Source organism: Pinus tabuliformis, chromosome 1_2 (assembly GCF_031772625.1).
Source record: "Pinus tabuliformis cultivar Carrire ecotype Pingquan chromosome 1_2, CPIR1, whole genome shotgun sequence".
Taxonomy (NCBI): Eukaryota; Viridiplantae; Streptophyta; class Pinopsida; order Pinales; family Pinaceae; genus Pinus; species Pinus tabuliformis.
Window position 1 is genome coordinate 274,561,467 of NC_142298.1, and position 24,945 is coordinate 274,586,411.

Sequence of the window (24,945 nt, forward strand, 5' to 3'; positions counted from 1 at the left end):
CATACATAATTAGTAGCTTCAACTCCTCCAACTTGTGCAAGAGGTTATCCTGTGCTTCCCTCTTGTCAACAATAACCTTCCCAAGAAGTAATTTAACATGGGCCAATAAAGAATAATAGTGTGAAGATAATGATTTTGGTGGTCCCTAATATTTCTTGTTAGAAATTCAGGCTACAACCACATCCATAATATTTGACTCTAACATTCTTGTTCTTGACACACCTCCTCTTCAATTGCATGGATTTTGGCTTGAATTTCAAAAGGTATGAGTTTGATAGTGGCAGGATGAGGCTTTAACATGCTATCAAGCACAAGATCCTCCCACGTCGCCATGACCACCAACTCCTTTGCATCAACGAGCGTGCTACCTGGTCATAACAATTAGAGGGAGAATGAAGTGAACTGAGTTGAGAACACTTAAGATTCAGAGGGTGTAAGAAGTGAGAGCCAAAGACGGAGAGGTTATCTTGCCATGATAGGGAGGAGTTTGAAGAATATGATGGGAAACCTTCCGCTCCTTTCAGAATGAGTGAAGGCAAGAGAGATGCTAGGGGGAGGCAACCATGCAAGAGGGCTCGAGAAGGAGTGTCACGACCGAGAGGCATGGTGAGAGGGGGGAACAACATAATGCTAAAACAAGAATGGAAACCATATTCGTAGACCAAATAATAGGATAATGCTAAAGCAAGAACGGAAACCATGTTCGTAGACCAAGTAATAACATCCACAAGAAAGTCTTTGGAGTTTCCAACACAAGCGTGGTTAATGCAGGCCATAGTGCACTGTGGGTGGCATCTTGAACGATGTTGATAATTAATATGTCGTAGGGTTAGTGACATGTGGAGAGGGTGGTTGCATGAATCCAAGTCACATCCATCGTCCCTCTCATAGATTGCACAAGAGTCACTCACATTGGGGATTGCTTGATATACAACAAGTTAGACAACAAAAATACAAACTAGTTTCTTATCATTTGATAAATAAGATATACACAAAATTTGATAAATTCATCATTAACACAATTATTTTAATTCTTTATATTGTTAATGTAACAAATTTACACCATATAAATATAAATTGTAATTTTTTTTCATATCTCATAATTATAATAATTCAAATAAATTTATAAGTTAAATACATTGTCTCAATGAAAATAACAAAATCCATGATTTATTTATAATGTCCATGAAAATAGCAAAATCTATCATTTATCCATAATGTTTGTTTCTTTGATCAAGATAACGATACATAGTTATATTGATAAAACTTAAATCTATGTGGAGAAGTTATCATTAAACACTTCCAACCACCTAAGATATACTTAATTGACTAAATTCAGCCTATTATCTCAATAAAAATAACAAAATCCATGATTTTCGAACTAGATTTAGAAAATTTAAAATGAGTTTAGGAAAATCTCAGAAAGAAGATATATCACCAAGTAATAGGCACTTCTTCAGGACACGACACCTTTGAAGTGGGGTCCGCAGTGTAAATCAGAATTTGTCAACACGCTTACACCGGTTTGAAACTAAACTACCATAAATGTAAAACTATAATAAATAGTAAATAATAAAATGCGGGAATATTTTCTTCATTTTTTCTGGAAAATGTCGGACTCGAAATCGTACGTGTCTTAAGTGTCATGTAAATAATTTTACTTTGCGCTTTTTCAACCAAATATAACTTTTTCCAGAATATCGAGGTCGATAATCTTTAAAAAGTCATCACACATACTGAATTTTAAATTTTATGCTAAGAATTTTGATTTATTAAATAAAACTATTAATTCCAACTTCTGATCTGAAATACAACATTCTTGATTTATTTCAAAAACAGGAGTAAAAATTTATTTTCAATATTGTAATTTCTTTTTCCACAAATAATTAGTTAAGCATAGTTTATATTATATTATTATAATTAATTTATATTTATTTTAAATTTAGATAGTTAATTTATATTTATTTTAAATTCATACTTATTATGAATAATGGGAAATTTTTACGAAAAAACCACATTGAAATTGGAGCCTTCTAGTACAGTTCTTCATCGTCAAGGTTCATACTTATTAGTTGAAAGTACAAAACTGTTAAGGATGTTTTTATTTTTATTTTTTAAATTGTATAATTCTTTTTTAATTAATATAAAATTAAAATTTAATATTTAAAAAATAATAATAATAATAATAATAATAATAATATTATTAATTTTAAAAAATATATTTTAATATTAATTATATATGATGATGGTGGTGGTTAAAGTCTACAGAGATCAAACTTTGGTTTTGAATTATTTAGTTTGATTTAATATTTTATTCCTATGCTCAAAAAACTTGGAGAGAAGTCTTCCGAGCTCACTGTAATTTTGACATCGTAAAAGGCTAGGAAGGTCAGTATTGCAACACAGATTTTGGAACTGAAATCTAATGTGGTTTTACCCCGGGCACTCTAAGAGGAAGTGATTTTCATCCTCCATGTTCGTATTCTCACAGAGATGGCAAAACCTTTCCATCCATGGTGTTTTAGGAAGTGCCCAACGACCTTCAGTATGGAGCTCATGAGAGTTCGTTCTAATCTTGGCTATATTAATTTTCTTCTTTGAGCTAGCTAAAACAGAGAGATAATTTTGATCTTCTAGGGTGGGGTTGATGACCTCCTTATAATATCTTAATTTTCTTTTAGCTGCTAAATCTTTCTCACACCACATTTTTTCTTTGAACTTGGAAGTAACAATATTTTTAATGTTATTAATGTTTGCAATGCAACATTCTTGTGGATCTCCCAATGGTTTAACCAGGCCTTGGTGTCTTTATACCAACCTCGTTTGAGCCTTTGGTGGTTTTGGCTGGAATTTAAAACTAGCTTAGGAAGTCTATGGTCTCCTATGTTATTGAGTTTGTGCTTGTACAACAGAAGCCTAGTCATAGCTAGCCTCTCAATAGGGGAAAGACCCACTTCTATAAGGAGAATAGGATAGGGTGTGTTGCTTTTAATTTTGAGGTTATACATTATAAATTGCTTCTGGATTTGCTCAATCTTTCTCCAGGATTCTCTAGAGATGCTACAACCCCAAACCTCACATCCATATAAGATAACTGGAGTGATTAAAGTTTCAAAGAGGAACTTCTTTCTATCCCACATTACGAGGTTTGCGGTTTTACAATTATTTTTAAGACCAAAATAAGCTTTCCATCCCCATTAATCCTTTTCTCAATGCTATAGTTCCAGTTGAGCTTGTGATGAATATCAATTACTAGGTACTTGTAGGAAGACACTTCCTCCAAGTTACTATTGTCATACATAAAATTAGTGTAAGTGTCCTTCTTGGATTCGATAATCATAATTTTTGTTTTGTCAGTGTTAACAATGTTAACATACCCATGGTAGAGTAGAAATCCTTAAGAAGTATAAGTTGCTTATCAAGATTAGATGGATACCTTGCAAGAAGAACAATATCGTCAGCGTAGAGAAGAAGGATGATGACTATCCCAGCTACTTCCTCTAAACAACCTTCTAGCTTGTCGATGTAAATGCCAAATAGGGTAAGGGAGAGGGGGCAACCTTGTTTAACTCCGATATTACACTTAATATCTTTCGACCACCCCTCATTGCTCTTTAACTTGGCAATTACATTCTCATATAACCTTATATCACCTTATATCGACAGCTCTCAACTCAAAAGGAACCTCAACACAAAAGGAACCTTTAGCTCTTCTAATCTGTTCCAAAGGTTATATATACTCGGAAGTTAAAAAAATTATAATTAAAATATTAAAATATCTTTTTTATAATTAAAAGTATTTGAAATATTTTAATTATATATTTTTAAACTTCCAATTAAATATAATTAATATAGATTAATTAATATTTAAATATATTATTTAAATTAATAATAATTTATTTTATTATTAATGATATTTTTGTTTTATAAATTTTATTAAATAAGAAAAGAATTATACATGTTTTTATTAAATTTAAAATGTATTTATAAATTTAAATAAATATTTAAATTTCATGATTAAAATTAAAATTTAATTGTCTATAAAGCTTTAGATACACATGATCGGGTGCACTAATCATAGTGATATATTAAACCTAATAAAAATATAATTTTGCTAAATTTAAAAATTTAAGTTTAAATTTTATTAAATATATATTTAATATTTATATAAATTAGTTCAAAGTAAAATAACCTCTCACTTAGATTTGATGACAGACGTATTATAATTCATTTTCTTTTAAATAATAAAACAATATGTTATAAACGTTTTACAACCTTCTAAATACATTTTAATGACAAAGTTGAGTAATGTAAACAAATTAAATTGAATGAGTTTGAATGGTGGTGAGGTAAGCACACACGTATGAATGGATTTAAAAAAATATTGTTGGTTCGGGCGTGGTCAAAAGTAATATAATTTGTTGTATGGGATGGGAGAAGCGATTGTAGTTAGGTTTAAAAATATAAAAAATTATAGGTGATCCAGAAAATATTTTATTTTTATAATATATATTTATTAGTAATTTTTTTTATGTGTTATAATTTAGTAATATATATATATATATATATATATATATTTTTTTGTGTTTTAAATTTGATATTTGATATTAATTTTTATTTATTAATTTTATTTTATTATAGAAACAAAATATTAAAGAGTTTTAGTTAATTATTTATTTTCTTAAAATTAAAATTTGATGACTATATTAAGTTTTGTAGATGTTAACTATCACCATCATTTATAATTGGATATTTTGATTTTATTTATTAATTTTGTTAAATTTTAATAAAGATTTAGTAGAATTATAAGCTTGACTTGTGTAATTTGCGAAACAAAAAGGTTTTAAAATTATTGTTTTTTTCAAAAACACATTTTAAATTAAAAAAAATCACAATTTTACTTAAAATTGTATCACCAATTTTCAATTAAAAATACGAAATCACATATTAATTAGATTGATTTATACAATTAATTATATTAGTACACTTAATTAACAAATTCATACATATTTGTATGCTTGATTAACACCATATTAGTACATCTGAATTAAAATTTACAGTAGTTTCACTCCTCTGTGTTTTAGAGGTTTTTTGGGCATATTTTCCAATTAAATTTCCGCATAATCAAGTAAGAATTTGTTGGAATCACAAGTTTTGATTAGTGAATTTTGAACAATTCAAATGGGAGGTGGAGGAAGGAATTTCCCGTAGGGCCAAAAGTGGCTGCAAAAAAATTCAAGAAATTTTGTAGTAGCAGTGTTTGAATCATGTTTTTATGGTGAAAATGGATTCGGCTCCATCAAAAACCTTTGAGGCACCCAAAACCTTGAAATTTGACAACTATAACCTATAATGTTTTTTATGGTGGAAATGGATTCGGGGCCATCAAAAACCTTGAGGCACCCAAAATCTTGAAATTTGATAATTATAACCTGCATTTACAAAAATCGTTTCCATATTTTATCAAAATATTGCTGGGACTTCCATGATTTTCAGGGCAAAAAAACAATATAGTTAGACTACCTTATTCAAATGCCTCAGTGGTTGCACAATCTAAGTAATTTCAATTAAAAACGAAATCACATATTAATTAAATTGATTTGTACAATTCATATTGGTACACTTCATTAACAAATTCGTAGATATTTGTGTGTTTGATTAACACCATATTCATACATCCGAATTAAAATTTTTTTTCAGAAGAAAAAAACCATATAGATTATATTAAGGAAATATAATGGACCTTGTATACAGCAAACCAAAAATTCCGAATTAAAATTTATCATAGGTTTTTTTGGCATATTTTCCGATTAAATTTTCCCATAATCAAGTAAGAATTTGTTAGAATCACAAGCTTGATTAGTGAACTTTGAACAATTCAAATGCCTTGGTGGTGGCACAATCTAAGTAATTTGAATTAAAAAAATGAAATCACATATTAATTAGATTGATTTGTACAATTAATTAACATATTGGTACATGTGATTAATAAATTCATACATATTTATATGCTTGATTAACAATATATTCATACATTTGAATTAAAATTTACCATCGTTTAATTGTTCTATGTTTTAGAGTTTTTTTTGGGAATATTTTTCGATTAAATTTCCCCATAATCAAGTAAGAATGTGTTGTAATTACAAGTTTGATTAGTAAACTTTGAACAATTCAAATACTCCAGTGGTTGCACAATCTAAATAACCCAAGGTTTTTTAGGTCCATTCTTAAAATTCATGGAACATTATGATTATAGAGAGTTCACAACTCAAATTTGTGATTCTAACAAATTTTTACCACAAATTAAACCAGAAAATACACAAAAATCTTCAAAATGTATAATAAACCAAGTATGACTTTTTTTTGAAGACATTAAATCTATTTATACATTAAAAAGAATAAGCATGGGAAAAGATTATTTTGCCAAATTTAACTTAAAAACTCCAAAACATAACATATTTACAAATATATATATATATGAAAAAATGGGCGTTTATAGTCAAAGTTGCCATGGAATGGGTTGTTGAAGTCAAAGTTGAAGTGAGCATGGAATCCTAGTATAGTTGCGCTCGTTCCTTCTACCATGTTATGTGGGAGGTTCCTCTCAGCTTCCCGGAAAGTCCCTTCCTCTCCCATCGCACGGAATAATGATTATGTGGGATGCAAGTAAAGCTTCAAGTTGAACCTCCACGTCAAGAATTCAAACAGTCCAGGGGCTGGCTCCGTTACTCATCCACGTCATTTAACGTTAAAATTGACGGTGTTCATTTGGGGCCGTTTATAGGAGCGCTGGGACGCCACAAACACACAACACAATGAGAAGAGAAACCGAAGACAGAGGAAGAAGAAATAGTTGCAGGAATCACAGCGACACTCTTTGCCCTCTAACGGTACGTTCTTGTTCTTTCTTGTAAATCGGTGCCGTTTTCTTTGTGTTGAAAGATTATGGGGATCTGAAAGGGATAAATTGTTACATTCTGTGTCTGGATTCCCTCAAAGCCTTCAGTGCATCGTTGAAGGGCATCACGGCTCTTGGGTGAATATGTATGTGTATATATCTCGTCTCACGCAGTTATTTATTAAGGGATTATCGATGAGAACCAAGCAGAGTGACCATTGAATGAGTAACCCTCTAATTAGGTTCCTTCAAGTGTAGGGTTTGGCTTGTGGGTAACAGAGAAGGTCCTCCATCCCGAAGGATCATTTCTCTGTTCACTTGTGTATATAGTATCTGAACAATTGTACCTATATCTTTTGCTTCTTAGTAATTTAAAACATGGCGACCTCTGGGGTGGTTCTGAGCCCTGTGAAAGAAGACTCCTTTTTTTCTCCCCAATCCTTGTGCCATGGCAGCAGGCAATGCCATGGATATGTGTCAGATGGGATACAGATTTACTTGTCTACTGAAAACTCTTACATACCTCTGAGGGTTCTGGCCTCGGATACAATAGCTTCTGTGAAAATGAAGATTCAAGCGTACAAGGGTTTTTATGTTAAACAGCAGAAGCTAGTGTATGGGGGGAGGGAGTTGTCTAGGAGTAACAGCTTAATCAAGGATTACGGCGTCACCGATGGGAATGTGTTGCATCTGGTTCTCCGTCTTTCCGATCTTCAGGTTGTGACTGTGAGGACAGTCGATGGAAAGGAGCTTGTATTTCAGCTGGAAAGGAATCGCAATATTGGAGAGTTGAAGCAGCGGATTGCACAGAGAGAAAAGGGCCTGTGTTTGGAGGAACAGGAGCTGGTTTTCAAAGGGAAGCAGCTCGAGGACCAGAGGTTAGTAGATGATTTGACCTTGGAAAATGATGCTGCTGTGGTTCATTTGTTTGTGAGGAAAAGTGCCAAAGTTAGGACAAAACCGATTGGAAAAGATGTGGAGCTCTCTGTTGCTACCTCTGATGAACCGGGTATAAAACAATATGAGATCCAACGTGATCATGCTGTCCAAGAGAAATCATCAATGCAGGTAGCAGTGAGGCCATCCATGCCATTGCCACTGTCAGAAAAACACAACAGTTATGATGACGATGGCATACAATATCAAAGGATTGATACAGGATGTCCTACAAGTCGATGTGTATTAGAACCGCTAACAGCTAGCCCCAGGCATAAATTATCTGCAACTTTTAATAAAATGATTAAAGACATGAGAGAGGGTCTGGAATGTGGATATTCTCCGATTCAATCCAAAGAGGGATCTGGAGGAGCTATTTTATGCAAGATTCAACGGGAATGAAGTATATTGGTGTATTCAAGCCAATTGACGAGGAACCTATGGCCATAAATAACCCGAGGGGTCTACCTATATCCTTGAATGGAGAGGGCTTAAAGAAAGGCACTAGAGTAGGTGAGGGTGCTTACAGGGAGGTTGCAGCCTACATATTAGATCATCCAATTGATGGTCCTCGATCATTGGTTGGTGATGAAGTTGGCTTTGCAGGGGTTCCTCCTACAATGATGATTAAGTGCTCGCATAGTGCATTTCACGTTTCAGCAGGTTTTGGTAAGTTCAGTCAAGAGCCAAAGGTGGGTTCTCTACAAAAGTTTGTGGAAAGCTATAGCAACTGTGAAGACATGGGTCCAGCTGCATTTCCTGTGGAGGAAGTGCACAGGATTACTGTGTTGGACATGCGTTTGGCAAATGCAGATAGGCATGGTGGGAATATCTTAGTTTGCAAACGAGAGGATCAATCATCAATCCAACTTATTCCAATCGATCATGGGTATTGTCTGCCAGAAAACGTGAGTTCTCTAAACTTAAAATGCTGTTTCAATTCTTTCAATTTTGCCAAGGAATTAAGGTGCCGTTTATCATGGATTGATTACAAGGATTATCTGTGAGCTGGTTTTATATTTTTGCAATAAAGGTCTTATTCATTCAAAGAAATGCACACAATTGAGTCCCACAAGAAAACCTGGTCATGGCTTCTGATTTTCTTATGAATTAACTTCGTAATTTCTCCAAGTTGAATTTACTATTCCTTTTCTCTTTATTCAAATTGTTTTTATCATGACCTAGGTAACATTCAGTTTGACGATGAAGAGCACGTCTGTTGAAAACCATTTTTGTGGGTTGCACGTTTAAGTGGTGCTCTCCGTTTATTATTTAATGCCATCAATTCTATGATAACAATATTACTTTTGGCTATATTGCAGTTTGAGGATTGCACCTTTGAGTGGTTATATTGGCCTCAGGCAAGACAACCATACAAGCCTGAGACTCTTAAATACATAGAGTCTTTGGATGCAGATAAGGATATTGAACTGCTCAAGTCTCTCGGTTGGAATTTATCTCTGGAATGTTCACGTGTACTTCGCATTTCTACAATGTTATTGAAGAAGGGTGCAGCTGTTGGCCTTACCCCGTATGAGATTGCCCTCATCATGTGTAGGGAGTCTCTCAACAACCCATCTGACCTTGAAGATATCTTAGAAGAGGCTCAAGAAGCAGTACTTCCTGCATCCAGCGAGGAAACATTTCTCGAGGTTGTGTCTCAGATAATGGACCGTTATTTAGCAAACATGAAACCATCAGAATGACCTTAAAGTGGCCTATCTAAGAACAAGAAAGTTGACTCCATGTGTGAATATTTTATATATATAAACATATTCTTTTTTCCTGTGCGTTGTTGGCCATAACAGCTCACAAGAGGCAAGTTCTTTGGATCACATGCTGTGATCGCATTACATTTTCTTTCTGCACTCAGATGTTCTGAGATTGCAACATAGCTGACTCTACGCTGATCTTTTGGATATGCTGAATTTTCGAGATCACATGCAGCTTTCAATTTCCACCTTTAATAGGCAGCATCGTGCCACGTAAGATGGCAGTAGTCCATTGGACTATATGTTTACACTGTTAATATACATCCATTTATTATATGTTTAGCTTAACCTTGTATAATTGTAAAAATTGGCTATAGCATCGTATTTTGCCATACCCCTAAGTTATTCTATTTTATTTCCTTCTATAGTGACTGGTTTGTATTAGTGTTTTTTCTAACAAATTCTGATTGCTTTTTCGAAAATATTTTTGTAGTTATGGTCTCCAAAATTATCTGATGCCATGAATTCAAGATAGTTGAATGGAAACTAGTTTGTTGATTTATTTGCTTTGATAAGCTTGGAAACATGATCCTCATTGACGGCCCTTGTGTTTATTTTCATGTTTGATGTGTTATATCTTTAGTGTCGTTTATACTGAAAGTGATTTTTGTCCTTAAACGTGTGAAACATATTCCAAAAGCATTTTTTAGAGTGCAATAGGGATCTCGTTGTGTGCCTATATGATGTTTAAAGAATGTCTTGATGCATTTTTTGGAAACATGTCTGGGCGATCAGTATGCATGTTATTGTCTCCGATCACACTTTGTAGTTTAATGATTACATGTCAAAAGTTTTCTCAGTCCCATTATATTTTGCGGCTTGTTTTACCGAAACCACTGACAAGTTTATAGCTTTATTTGTTGACTAGTGTGACAAAGCTTCTGCTTCTAGATACCTCCAAAACCATTGCATCAAAGATATGGGGAATCGGTTCTTCGTTGGGATTCAGTTGATGTTAAAAGCATTGGACTTCTAGCTCCCTTGCCAGATATGCAGTTTATTTATTAATTGCAGTGGACTAAATATGTATTTGTAATGGATCATAAAGTTATAAACATAGTGGAATCTGCAGAATTGTATGTTGATGCTGATTTATTATGTCCACCCATATCTGATTGCTCTACTGATTTGGTGTGTTATATGTATTAAAAACTTTCAGTTTGCTGTACTGCCGTGTGGTCTTAATTTCACAAGAATAATATGTTTTAGAAATCTGAGAGTGAATTAGTTAGAGCGTAAAGGTCAATGGGAACTGCAGGAAGAGACACCAAGCTTCTTAACGTACTATGAACGAAGTCACTATTGTATACTGGTTTCAATTTTAGAATTTTGGTAAAATAATAGTTGATGAGGTTGGAGAGTGATCCTTTGTTTCACGTGTTTTTGCAAGAAGATATTATTAATATGGATGAAAACAGTTCTGAAGAAGACTCTAGCTAGATCTATTGTCATGGAAAATTGATTAAATTGATTATTATACGTAAGTAGAAGTATCTATTGTTAGCAATCTCTCGTTAAATTTGAAGCAGGTAGGCAAAGCTATGTTTATTGTGTTTTGCAAGAAGATATTATTAATATGGATGAAAATAGTTCTGAAGAATACTATAGCTACATCTTTTGTCAAGGTAAATTGATTGTTAGATTTAAGTAGAGTGTCCTTGTTAAATTTGAAGTATGTTAACAATCTCTCGTTAAATTTGAAGCAGGTAGGCAAAGCTACAATAGTACTGTTTTTCAAATTTCTCTTATTTTTTTAGCTAATTGATGCCATTCATTGGTTATTAAAGTGGTGTTATCAAGGAAGTGAATTGACAGATGTCCCTGAATCCCTGCCTTGTCTTTGGAAGAAGAGTGTTTGAAGAAGTTCTTATAATTTTCTCAGAGAATAGTTCCAATGAATAACACTAGTGTATTATAGAGGTATCAGTGAACAACAACGCAGGTGTTTCTAGTCTCTTCCAATGCCTATCTGGTAAAATGAGGTTCACACCAGTATTGATAGATAACGTTTGTTGTGGAATGCTTCGGCCATGCTGGGATCGGAGATGGAGAAACAACATTTGAAAGGAAACGACTATTTGAAGTGGGAAAACCAGTTCATGGTGCACAGAAATGAATGTATTATAGAGGTATTCTCAATGAAGTGACAGAAATGGAAGTATTATTATAGAGGCAATCCTCAAAGAAGTGGCAGAGAAATGGAAGTATGGTACGGGTAGCCTCATAGAAGTGACAGATAATAATAGATATTGATCCATGTCTTTTGTCTTTGGAGGAAGTCTTCGAAAAAGGTTTTTTTTTCGCAATACCAATGAATAATGCTAATCCTGTTGACGCAAACTGCTTGTTAGGATTGTGTATTTGTCATTCCTATTTTTTAAGAGGATAGTTTCTATGAATAAGGCTAAATTTATTGTCTGCCTATTGGGAAGGCAAATTGATGCTTAGATTTGGGTGCAAATGTCAAAGGCAATTGATAATTATAATTAGGGATAAGTTTCCATGGTTAACAACTTTAATCTATATCCTGTCAAATTCGAAGCAGGTTGGCGAAACTATTATAATACTCTTTTCTTTTGGACTGTTTTTCAAACATCTTTACTATTTAAATGCAATTTATCACATCTATTAATGTATTCTATCTTTGATACCATTGTTAATAGTTTTAGACATAATGAAAATGACAAACATTTTATAATATAATACTATCGACAATTTGGGGGCAAAGATCATGAAATGTTAATCTTCTTTATTATCAGACGAAGATTTCAATGAGTTATCCGCGAGCTTTTTTCGACGGGGCTGCTCAACGGGGTTCATGTGTATGTGGTGTTTTTATATCAATGAACGAAGATCTACATTTATTGGAATGGTGGTGATAGTTCAAACAATAAGGGCGAAGCAATAGCTTTGGCGGGCCTTCTTCAGTGCAGCACCTTCCTGAATATTCAAATGCTTCAGATTTATGGGGATTCCAAAATCATAATAGAACAGGGTTCAGGGAAATTATCCAACAAGAATCCTATGTTATTTGGATGGATGAACATGATTAAAATGTTATGGAACAGCAAACCGGACTACTCAATCAATCATGTGGACAGGTCACTGAATTCTCGAGCGGACGACCTGTCAAAGAAGGGCCTTGCTATACAGCCTGGTTCATGGAAAATGGAGGTACAAATGCAAGCTACAACATATCAGATAGAAGATTTCTCCCTTTCGGGTACCTAGTTTTTCCTTTTGGTTTTTGTCTTCCTATGCTTCATAGACTATTTCCTCTTCATAAAAGGTATGTTGGTCTTTCCTTGACTTTCTACTTTTGATGAGAAGGCTTATTCTGGTATGGTCTAGTATATATATCCATGAGTATATGGCTAAACTCTATCTGTCCATGCTTTTGACATCTCCTTCATCAAGAGAATTTTGATACTCATGAATTTTTGCTGGCTCTGTTTACAGCGAATATTTCTGCATACACATGTTTCAGCTCTTATCAGTCATTTCCTCTTATGTAAATATCTTTTATATGAATATAAATCATGTTTTTTGTTTTGTTTTTGTCTTGTACTGAAAAAAAACTATTAAATTGGAAACTATTAAATTGGAAAAGTGTTGCAAAGATGATTACGGCTTAAAATATTTTTTTTAATATTAGAAAATAAAATTAATACAATTGGCCAGGCCATTATTTTAGATATTGTTTTACTTATATTTAGTCGATAAATATAACAAGATTTAAAATTTAGATTTAGAAATTTTAAGCATAATTTAATTATGCTTGCTTTTAGTGGTGTAAAGGGATAATAATTGTTTTTGAAAAATTAAAGGTAATTTTGGTGATTCCAAAGAGTAATGGTGAAGGGAAGGTTTTTGAGGGATAAGGTTTTTAAAAATATTGTATGGTAAATTAAAGAAAATATTGAATGGGAAAATATAGTTTAAGTGATTTGAAGTATAAAGGTTTCGGAAAAAATTGTCATATTTAGTTTTAGTTTTTAATTTTTAATTAGTATTAAGGAAAAAGAAGTAAAGTTGTTCTGTGTGGTAATCGGGAATTTTTAATTTGTATTAAGAAAAAAGTAAATTTGTTTTAGTGGTAATCAGGGATAAATGAAGTTTTTGAAAAATCAAGGATAATTTTAATGAAGTAAAATTAATTTTTAGGGTTAAAGTTTTTGGAAATAGTAAATGGTATATTAAAGAAAAAAAGTAAAGTTGCTCTGTGTGGTAATCGGGAATTTTTAATTTGTATTAAGAAAAAAGTAAATTTGTTTTAGTGGTAATCAGGGATAAATAAAGTTTTTGAAAAATCAAGGATAATTTTAATGATGTTAAAAATAATTTGTAGGGTTAAAGTTTTTGGAAATAGTAAATGGTATATTAAAGAAAAAAATAAAGTCGCTCTGTGTGGTAATCGGGAATTTTTAATTTGTATTAAGAAAAAAGTAAATTTGTTTTAGTGGTAATTAGGGATAAATAAAGTTTTTGAAAAATCAAGGATAATTTTAATGATGTTAAAATTAATTTTTAGGGTTAAAGTTTTTGGAAATAGTAAATGGTATATTAAAGATAATTTTAGTGATGTGAAAAATAAAAGTTTTGAAAAGAAGCATGGTATAAATAAAGTTTTTGGAAAAAAGTATAGTGTAGAGTAGTGATAGTAATAAAGTTGTTCTGTTAAAAAAATGTCACATAACCTAAAATAAGTTAGGATTTAAGTAGTTATGCATTTTAAGGTAAGTTTAGGGATTTATGTACTAGATATGCATTTAAAGATAAATTTAGGGGTTTATGTAGTTGATATGTATATTTGGAGTAATGTGCAATTAAGAAAAAAATGGCACATGAGAATTCTGTAAGATAAGTTTATGGGTGGGTTTATGTAGTTGATATGTATGTATATAGTTATGTGCAATTAAGGAACAATGGCATGTGATTATTCTTTAAGATAAATTTAGTGGTTTGTGTAGTTGATATGTGTGTTCAAGAACATGTAAAATTTAGTGGTAGTTAATAAATTTGGGGATCATGTATTTGTGGAGAGTAAACAATCTACTTGAATAAATTTTAATGCTTCAATGTGACGTGTGTAGCATTTAGTTAGCAGAAAGGAAAGGAGTGAAAATTATTATATTAATAAGTTTGGAAAGCCAATGATGAGGTTGGTTGGAAGTAAAAAGCTTAGTTGAATAATATTTTTGATCAAACTATCTTCATGATTTACAATTATGAGAAACTTTGAGGAAGTAGGGGTTTGAATTTATTTGTTAAATGACAAAGGGAGTTAAAAAAAGGAAATTTAATAGGAGTGATAGGTTGGGGGAAGGGGAAGGGGTGTGCAGTGTGTTGTAGCTACCTATGTAGGGCCCTTTGTCAAGTTACAAACAACCAAATGCAGGCATATGCTTTATTGCATGGCATTCTCTTAGTGAAAGAAGCAAAGGTCAATGATTTGAAGATAATCGATGATTCTATGGAGGTCATCAATTCTATGCTCAGCAAAATTACATCGATGAATATCAAACTAGCAACCATTATTGCTTGAATTAAAAGAGAGGTTAGATTCTTCTATAAATCCTCTTTCTTCCATGAGAAGGGATTTGAATATTATAGTGGATTAGTGGGCTAAGAAGGCCATAGAACTTAGCATAGGGGTGTTTATGAGAAAAATGGGGTGACATTTTTTTATCCCCCAACCACTGAATATGGATTGATGCATTAATCAACAAGCATTAAAATCTCACATGGATCAACAATCAAAGCCATTAAGATTAATTTACTTGCATAAATTAAGACAACATTATATTAATCCAAGATTCATAAAGTGATGAAGCACACACATTATAAGTGAAAGAATTAGCTTACAAGAAAGTTTCATAGTTTGTCACTTTTAATGAATAATAAGCTTAACTAAAAATGGATTTTCCATCAAATTCTAAATGAGCTTTAAGAATGAGATTCAAATGACTAAATATGAATGCTAAGGTTCAAGTAAAGAGTGAAATCCAAACTGAGGTTTATAATCAAAATAAGTATGCATGTTAATTAAATCACTAAATAAGCTTTGACTAAGAATGAAATTCAATTTAACATTTTTATTTTTGGCAAGTTAGGCTTATTTGTATTACTTCAGGAAATCAAAATTACATCCTAGATTTATTATGTTGTTGTTACTGGCTTGCCACTAGGGAAGCCAATCTAGTAGCACAACATAAGCTATTTTGACATGTGGATACCATGTTTGCCTATCCAAAACGTAGTTAGATTACCAATTAGCACAAATTGCTCTAATAACCTAATTGTACTATACCATAAATAAACATAAGATGAGTAGTGATAGAGATAACTAGAGACAACATAAGTAACTCATTGATACATCAGGTCATGCATGAACATAGTTAATTGGTGGTTGAATCCCTTGGATGGTCTCTAGTTGTCCATCTTCCATCTTGATCTTTGTTAACACAATGTCAGCTGGGTTCTTTGCCGAGATGTTGAGTTTTGGCCTCTGAATGACCTCAAGTTGCGCATGAGTCTTTTGTTGTCTTACACCTTTTTCCTGCATAACTTTTCCCATAACTGTCTTCATTCACCAGTAAATGCCAGATACACAAAGGTATTGAGTTGTCTAGGTATGGGTGTAATCGGTGTACAACACATAGTACCCAATTTCAGCAAGCATCTCCACATCCGACAAATTCATGAACCTAGTCTTGCCTCCTCGGCTTTGGTCAATTCTCTCTCGGCAATTGGCGGGGTAGATTAGTGGTACTTACTTGTGGATTCCTATGTTGTAAAATGCATATAGGAGGTTGGAGCTTGTGCAATGTTGTAAGGCCTACAATTTTACAAAACGACAAGACAAACAAAATTCCACAAAGATTTCCCAATTTAAATGCAGATACATACCTAGATATCCCATTTGAAGTTGATCTTGGGGTTGACGTTGCTCTGAGCTTGCCCCTGTTACCAAACCGACCAAATCCTCCCTGCCTATCTGGGATCAACCTATTCCGTTCCTAGATCCAGAAGACTTTAGAATTGAAGTGTTCTAGCCCTCGTGCCTAAAACTCCAAGAACAATCGCTTAATTCACATCCCTCCCTTCACTGTGACTCTATCTATATTTTTCTCTTTTCCTTCTCTTTCTGCCCTTGTTTGGGAAAAGACAAACAAACACACACACACACACACACACACACACACACCATCTTCGCCCTATTCGTTCTCCTTATATCCCCACCCCTCACCGCCTCAACATCAAGGATTTTTATTATAATATGATTTCCTGCTCCTTGTCACCTGCCATCATGAATGAATTTTAATAAATTTTAGAGGTGTTCTAACCTTTAACATTTATGACCAAATAAAATTTAGTTGAGTTGGTTCACCAATTTTAAAGAAATGGTTTTGTTCACATTTATATAATAATATTCACAACTAAATCGAATTTGGTTGAGTCGGTTCACCAATTTTAAAGAAATAGTTTTGTTAAAAGGGGATTTATTTAATAGGGTTATTTATAGGGTTTTTAATTAGTGAATTAAATGGGTTATTACAAATGTGGTGTTGGCCAAGGCCCCTCCCACTCCTCCCCCTCCTCGCCCCCACCTCAACTGGCAACATAGTTACTTCCACCACGACATCCCTTAGCCATTGTGAGAAAGCAAGGTGTTGACCAATCCACCAGATAAACTAAATCAAAATGAATAGATCCCTAGACTAATGGACGCAAACACAATGGATTCGGCTCACAAACCTGTGTCTGGGTGTCACTGCTACTAAACACATATTGAGTTCAAACAGGATGAAGGGAGGAGGAACTAGGATAGATGGGGGGGAACTTAAGACACTTTGGGTAGTAAACCGCCATCACGCTGAATCACAGAGTAGTAAGCTGACAATGAAAGTCACTATTGAAAATTGAAGGCTCTTGCTTCACTTTCCCGGAGAGAATACTAGTTTGGTAAGCCCTTCCTTTAGAATAAAATTCTTTCCACTGAATCTAGACTTCTAAAAAGCAATAGGGTTTATGCACCTCAATAGACCAACCACTATATATAACTAGAAATTATCCAATGTAGTAGTGACAAAGGGGTTCCCCAACAATGTAAACTATTGTGCCAAACTATATGTGCCCCTATCCAAATATGAAATAGCTAGTGAAGGTAACCAAAGAAATGAGAGAGGTTACCTACATGGAGCACGTAGCTGCTTGGAAACTTTCCATCCCCCCACTAATAAACAAAATTTCCAAACATACCATGCCTTGTGATGGAGAAAACCCCAATAACGATGAATATATCCCCAACTATTTTGCTATCACTATGATTACAATGATGGTGGCAGTACTCTACTATATCTAAGGCGCCATCCCCCATGATGACGCTATTACAAATATTGATTACTAGGTACTTGCTACTGGCAAGGGTCCTACAACCTTTGTTGTAGACCAAGTACCACACAAATCTCCTAAGTTCGATGAGACCTGACCTCTTACCATAGTCACCTTTGTCTTGTAGACAATAGTGGATTTGGCCACTTGTCCCCTCTCACATCATATTATGGTTTGTGGAGAATTCTGACTCGACGTAGGGGAGGGGAAATATGCATTTATCAACTCATGAAATTGCATTTGAAGAGGTTCCATATGAGAGTCGTCTTAGGGAAGGTCTAGGACTTGAGCTTCCATTGAGACTCCCACATTTTCTAATTTGTTTGCCACTTTGTTACCTATTCTATGAATGTGGGAGGGAATGATCATTGATATTATGGATAAAATCTTATTTACTCTTTCCAAACCTCCCTCCAATCTCCAACTTTTGGATTGGGTGTTATCCATTTTGAAGTTTTTTGACCATTTTAATGGTGAATAGGGAGTCTCCTTCTATGAAGATATTAGTTAATCCTTTCTTAATGACTAACTGAAGGACGTACTCCAAGGTGCACAACTTTACAACATTGTCGCTGTTAGTACCAATTGATCCGGCAAAGATGTCAAGGGCATTTCCTTGTGAGTTGTGAATTACTTCCCTAGAGCTTGTAAGTATAGGGTTACCCTTAGATGCCCCATCAAAATTGATTTTGAAGCTACCTAATGTTGAAGGAAATCATTTCATAGGGTTGTCATAGACTAAGTGAGTTGGCCCTTGATGGGAAAAACATGAGAGAGATGAAGATTGAGAGCTCATAGAATGCCTTCTTCTTCTAGGCTTCCTTTCCAATCTTGAGAAGACTAGTTACCAATAAGAATTATTTCCCTGATGTTCATGGTAATTCTCTATTAGGCATCCTCACTGGATTGTTTAATGTGACGAAAAATCCTTCTATTCCTTTCCTTTTGATTCTCCCATAAGATGAAACCTGGAAGAAGTTGAAACCAAGCCTGATTAACGATTTAATTTTGGTACCTTCTGTCTCCGTATTTTTGTTGAATTTCCACTACTTTGGGTCTAGGTTAGAGTCTTAAAATCATTGACGCTACCAAACCAATAATCTCAACCATAAAATACTTTGCACAACGGAAATATAAAGTATTAAATCACATATGCACAAATATACACAGATTTTAACAAAATTGTACAATATTGTACAATCCCAATCTTCGTTATATTAAACAAACTGAAGAATACAACAGTCTATGGTTTACAAGATACAATGACAAACTTCGTTGCGCAACTTCGATAACATATCGTGGCCTTCCAGTCCTTTGCTCCCGTACTGCTCACTAGTAGTGCCTTAGTCCATCAAGGCCACTACACATTGAGACTCCAAGAGGGCTGCTTCCTAACAATGCTGCAAGTCACTTCTGCTGTATGTACACGGGGTCATCAAATTGCTCTCTAGGCTGGCCAATACTTGAGCTCCAATATCTCTTCTAGTAGCCTCTTTCGTCCATCAAAGAGCTACTCATAAGGCTGCAAACTTCACCCAATCACGCACCAACAACATCCTTCTTGTCTACTGCTATAGGGCTACTTTGGGTAGCCAACAAACTGCCCTCCAATCAAATCAATGGTACCCAATCATGTCACTGTGGAATCTGCTCTAATGGAGACACGCAATCACGGAATCTCACCTCCAAATTGGCTCCCACAGGCTTCTAGTCAATCTGATCCAAACTAGTCACCAAACTGTGACCCAACAAACTTCAACACTACTGTTCTATCCCTGCTTTTGCTGTTGTCACCACAGTCACTGGTTAGGGCACCAAACAGTGTTGTAACAACCCATAACCAGTCATCAAATCAGCCCTCAAAAACTGCGGTTTTCCCTTGCTTGAATCCTCTGCCTCCACGCTGTTGATTAGGGCTAAAACCAACCCCAAAACAATCCACATAATTGCTTTTCTGTGGGGTTAGGGCCTATGACCTACCACAGGTAACTCCCAGCTTGCACGACCTGCTAAGAAAGAGTTCCCAGCGACCATTTGACCTCCAAAATAGCCCTCAAACAAACCCGTATTTCCTCATCCCTCTAGCAAGGTACTCGACCTACCTTCCAACGCTTGGTCACCTTGAAATAGGCTCTAAAACAACCCTCTTTCACCCACACTAGACCGCCTCTCCTTGCTGCAACTAATTCAGAAAATCCTCTCCTCCAACGAGCTATTCACCAATCTATGTGTTGCACAAGATGGATGATCTAAAACACATCAATTCACCCTCCTTTTATATCCAAATGAGGGGCTCCAAAGAATTGATGAAGGGACTTATCTCTTGGACGAATTCACTTTCAAGCCTACATTATTTCACTGTCCATAATTATATGTCACTTTCAAATATTCATAACTTCGTTTCTAGGGCTCCGATTTGAGTGATCTTTGGAGCGTTGGAATTGCCTCGCTAAGCTTTATCACCTCAAATTTTCCAAAGCTCAAATTCATCATGGTTTTGACCCAAATCCTGACAAATGCAAAACCCCATACTTGGGTTCCAAGTCCACAAGTGACCCTTGTGGCGCTTTTCCCTCCAAACCCTGAACCCTAGGGGTTGGAGTACCTCCCAAGCTACACAAATCAACACTCCCTCTTAGTGAGGGAGGTACTTCCAAGACCAGGAAGTATCTCTTCATCATCACTGCTCGCAACACTTGCCCAACTCTTGGTGCTCACAATTGCAACAATCCTTGTATGGTGAACTACGCCCTTCTCAGAAGTGTAGTTGTCATTGCTGGAAGCACCCTGCTTCTTCTTCTTATCCTATAACATCTTCCACTCTCTCCATGATTCCTTCTTGGTAGTTGTAGGAGCACCCTTGCTCCCCACTAACCACACACTCTTCTTGGGCTGCAAAGTCCCCCTCTTAATTTACAAGCACCCTCTCGAACTAGACTCCCTCTGAGTCTTTGGAACTTGGACCTTCTCGAGAAGGTGTACCTTCTTCTCGGGAACCTGTACTTGCTCCTCTGAAGCCTGGACCTACACCTGCAACTTCTTCTTTTCATGATCCACAAGCTTGCCTGTCAACCTGTAGAGACCATGCTTTCTAACTCTAAGTACAATCCCATGGGACATAGAGCTTCTAGGCCAGAGTCTTGCCTACCCATCCTAGAACAAGACCTAAAACCCCTTCCTCTCGATTATCGAGATGGATATCACACTATATCTGAGTCCTGGTACACATAGTACATTCTGGACCCACATCACATGTCCTGTCTCCATCCTAAATGACACAACACCCGATCCTCGAATCTCCAACTGACTCTTGTAGCCCAACAACATGTGCGATTTCGAGTTCCATTTAGCTAGAGTATCAAAAACCTCCCCTGACCCCATCATATGCTTCTTCACACCACTGTCCACATACCATCCATCCTCATTGATAGTAATTTGCTAGAAATTAGAAATAATAGCAAAGTCCTCCTCTTCCAATCTCCTGGAGAGATCATCTACCTTAGCTGAAGTGGCAACACAAAAAAACTTCTTTCCTTTCCTCTTCTTGTAATCTCCCTTCTTCTTCATTGGACATCTTGACGAATAATGACCCATCCCACCACAGTTGAAACACTTGACTTTACTCAAGTCCTTCTTTTTCTTACCCTTCATTCGCAATGCAAGTTCCATGTCATCATCTGAAGCCTTCTTCTTCGGATGAAGATCCTCGTCTCCCGAATCTTCCTGAGTGAAGTCATCCCACAACCTATCCCAGTTTGGCAGCTTCTCCCTGGCAATGATCCCTTTGATGAAGGGATTCCAATCCTTAGTGAACCCTTTCAAGGAAATCGTTACCATATCTCCATTTGAGGTAGACACACCGATGGTGACAAGCTCATCTTTGACCTAAGACAATCTCGTCAGATATGAGGTCATGCTTTCACCCTTTATCATCTTGGTGGACTTCAACTTATCCTCCAATACCAATACCCGGTTCTCGTTCTTATTTTGGAACAAATTCTAAAGAGCCATCCACATCTCATGTGCATTGTTCTTCCTAGAAAAATGAGGTATTAGGGCATCCTTCACACCATCTAGGATGATCAATCTTGTCCTCGCATCGAAATCTTCATATATTTCTAGCTCCTTAGGTTCAGTTGGCTTCTTGATCTCTTTATCGGTGAACTCCTAGATCCTATTGACCCGTAAGACCAACTTGATCCTTTCTTTCCAAGGACTATAGTTGGACAACCCCTCCAACTTGTTCTCATACCGGAGACCTGCCTGCAACTTCGACATTGTAGTGAACCTTCACTCGCAAAGTGACCAACTTCCTCTCACGCTGTACTTCGCTGCGCACAACTCTGATTTACTTACTTCCAAAGTAGCTCAAACCTAGCTCTGATACCATGTTGAATTTCCACGACCTTGGGTCTAGGTTAGAGTCTTAAAATCACTAACACTACCAAACCAAGAATCTCAACCATAAACTACTTTGCACAACGGAAATATAAATCAATAAATCACATATGCACAAATATACACAGATTTTAACAAAATTGTACAATGCCAATATTCGTTATATTAAACAATCTGAGTAATACAACAGTCTATGTTTTATAAGATACTATGACAAACTTTGTTGCACAACTTCTATGTCGTATCTTGTCCTGTCAGTCCTTCGCACCCGTACTGCTCACTAGTAGTGCCTTAGTCCATCAATGCCACTACACATTGAGACTCCAAGAGGATTTCCTCCTAACAATGTTGCAAGCCACTTATACTGCATGTACACGGGCTCATCAAACTTCTCTCTTAGCTGGCCAATACCTGAGCTCCAATCTGTCTTATAGTAGCCTCTTTCGTCCATCAAAGAGCTACTCATAAGGCTACAATCTTCACCCAATCACGCACCAACAACATCCTTTTTATTTGTTGCTCTAAGGCTACTTTGGATAGCCAACACACTGCCATCCAATCAGATCAATGGTACCCAATCATGTCACTGTGGAATTTGCACTGATGAAGACACACGATCACCCAATCTCACCTCCAAATTGGCTCCCACATGCTTGTAGTGAATTTGATCCAAAATAGTCACCAAACTGTGACCCAACACACTTCAACACTAGTGTTCTATCCCCACTTTTGCTACTGTCACCACAATGACTGGTTAGGGTACCAAATAGTGTTGTAACAATCCATAACCAGTAATCAATTAATCCCTCAAAAACTTGGTTTCCCTTTCTTGAATCCTTTGCCTCCACAGTGTTGATTAGGGCTAAAACCAACCCCAAAACAATCCACACAATTGATTTTCTATGGGGTTAGGCCTTGCGGTCTACCACAGGTAGCTCCCAGCTCCCACGACTTGCTAAGATCAAGTTCCCAACCACCATATGACCTCCAAAAAATTCCTTAAACAGACCCGTATTTCCTCATCCATATAGCAAGGTACTTGACCTACCTTCCAGCCCTTGGTCACCTTGAAACATGCCCTAAAATAACCCTCTTTCACCCATGCGAGATTGCCTCTCCTTGCTGCGGCTAATTCAGAAAATCCTCTCCTCCAACGAGTCGTTCACCAATGTATGTGTTGCATAAGATGTATGATCTAAAACGCATCAATTCACCCTCCTTTTATATCCAAATGAGGGGCTCCAACGAATTCATGAAGGGAGATGTCTCTTGGACGAATTCACTTTCAAGCCTACATGACTTGACTGTCCATAATCATTTGTCACCTTCAAAAATTCATAACTTCGTTTCTAGAGCTCCAATTTGAGTGATCTTTGGAGCGTTGTAATTGAATTGCCAAGATATATCACCTCAAATTTTCCCAAATTCAAATTCATCATGGTTTTAACCCAAATACTAATGGGTGAAAAACCCCATACTTGGGTTCCAAGCCCACAAGTGACCATTGTGGCGCTTTTCCCTCCAAACCCTGAATCCTAGGGCTTGGAATACCTCCAAAGCTACACAAATCAACAATTTTGAGGAAGTGGTGATGGTGTTGCCACGAACTCTATTAGATTTATGGAAGACATATATCTTTTATCACACAATCTTGTGACATAGGAGCATTTATCCATGAGGTGGTTCAATGTTTTTTCCATAGAAAATCCTGTAGATTCACAAGCTCATGCAATTTGCTAAAGCACAGGACAAGAATCTACTTCTACTTTCAACCAGCAGAAGCCAATAGATTGACAAAAACAATAAGAACAAGAAGATAAATCAAAGGCACATAAAACAAGATGGATATAGAGAAAGCCACTGCTCAAAACCCTGTTATCTGTATTGCATATATCAGAAATATGAGTGAAGATACAAATATTATTCTCACTAGAACAATTCTACACAAGTATGCTCAATTCTTTTAGCTCACAAGCAAGCTCTTGGCCAACACTTAGCCAATTCTGCAGCTCTCCAAGCCCCTATTTCCTTGCGCAATTCCTATCGTTGAATATCCCATATTAATGGGAATCTAGTGCTTCTAAAACTACGCAATCCAAACTGGGTCCAGTTCCTGATTGCATGCATGATCTATACATCTCAGTAAATCATACAACTAATAGTACATTGTCCCTGCACTCTAGTTTCAACTGGGTCTTTGTTTGAACTGACATGCATGAGTTTCTCATGAGGAAATATTTAGATAACTGGAGTAGCACTAGTGGATGCATTAGTGAACCAACTAACTGTTAGTCCTCTATTATTTCCAAAAACAATTTAGAACTAATTTAACTGAACTTAACAGAGTAAACCAAGTGATCTAATTTCCAACTCAATTTAAACTCATACTAGACCCATAAAACTTAAGGAGAAGATATACATGACTATAGAAAGACTTCCAAGTCAAAATTTCTAAGCTAATTAAGTTAATTAAACTTAATTAACCATTTACAAGTTTCTATGAGAATAAAATTCAATTTTAATTCCTAGTTTAATTCAAGGACAAAT

The 24,945-nt window shown here is 35.4% G+C and overlaps 1 protein-coding gene across 1 annotated transcript; it reads left to right on the top strand.

Annotated features, from left to right (window-relative positions):
• The first annotated feature begins 6,761 nt into the window (after nt 1–6,761).
• Nucleotides 6,762–9,880, top strand: LOC149205408 (phosphatidylinositol 4-kinase gamma 4-like). Its single transcript, XM_089395048.1, is given in 3 exon segments — nt 6,762–8,204; nt 8,207–8,742; nt 9,157–9,880. Coding segments are annotated over 3 exon segments (1,848 nt in total). The 5' UTR covers nt 6,762–7,276; the 3' UTR covers nt 9,541–9,880.
• The last annotated feature ends 15,065 nt before the right edge of the window (nt 9,881–24,945 follow it).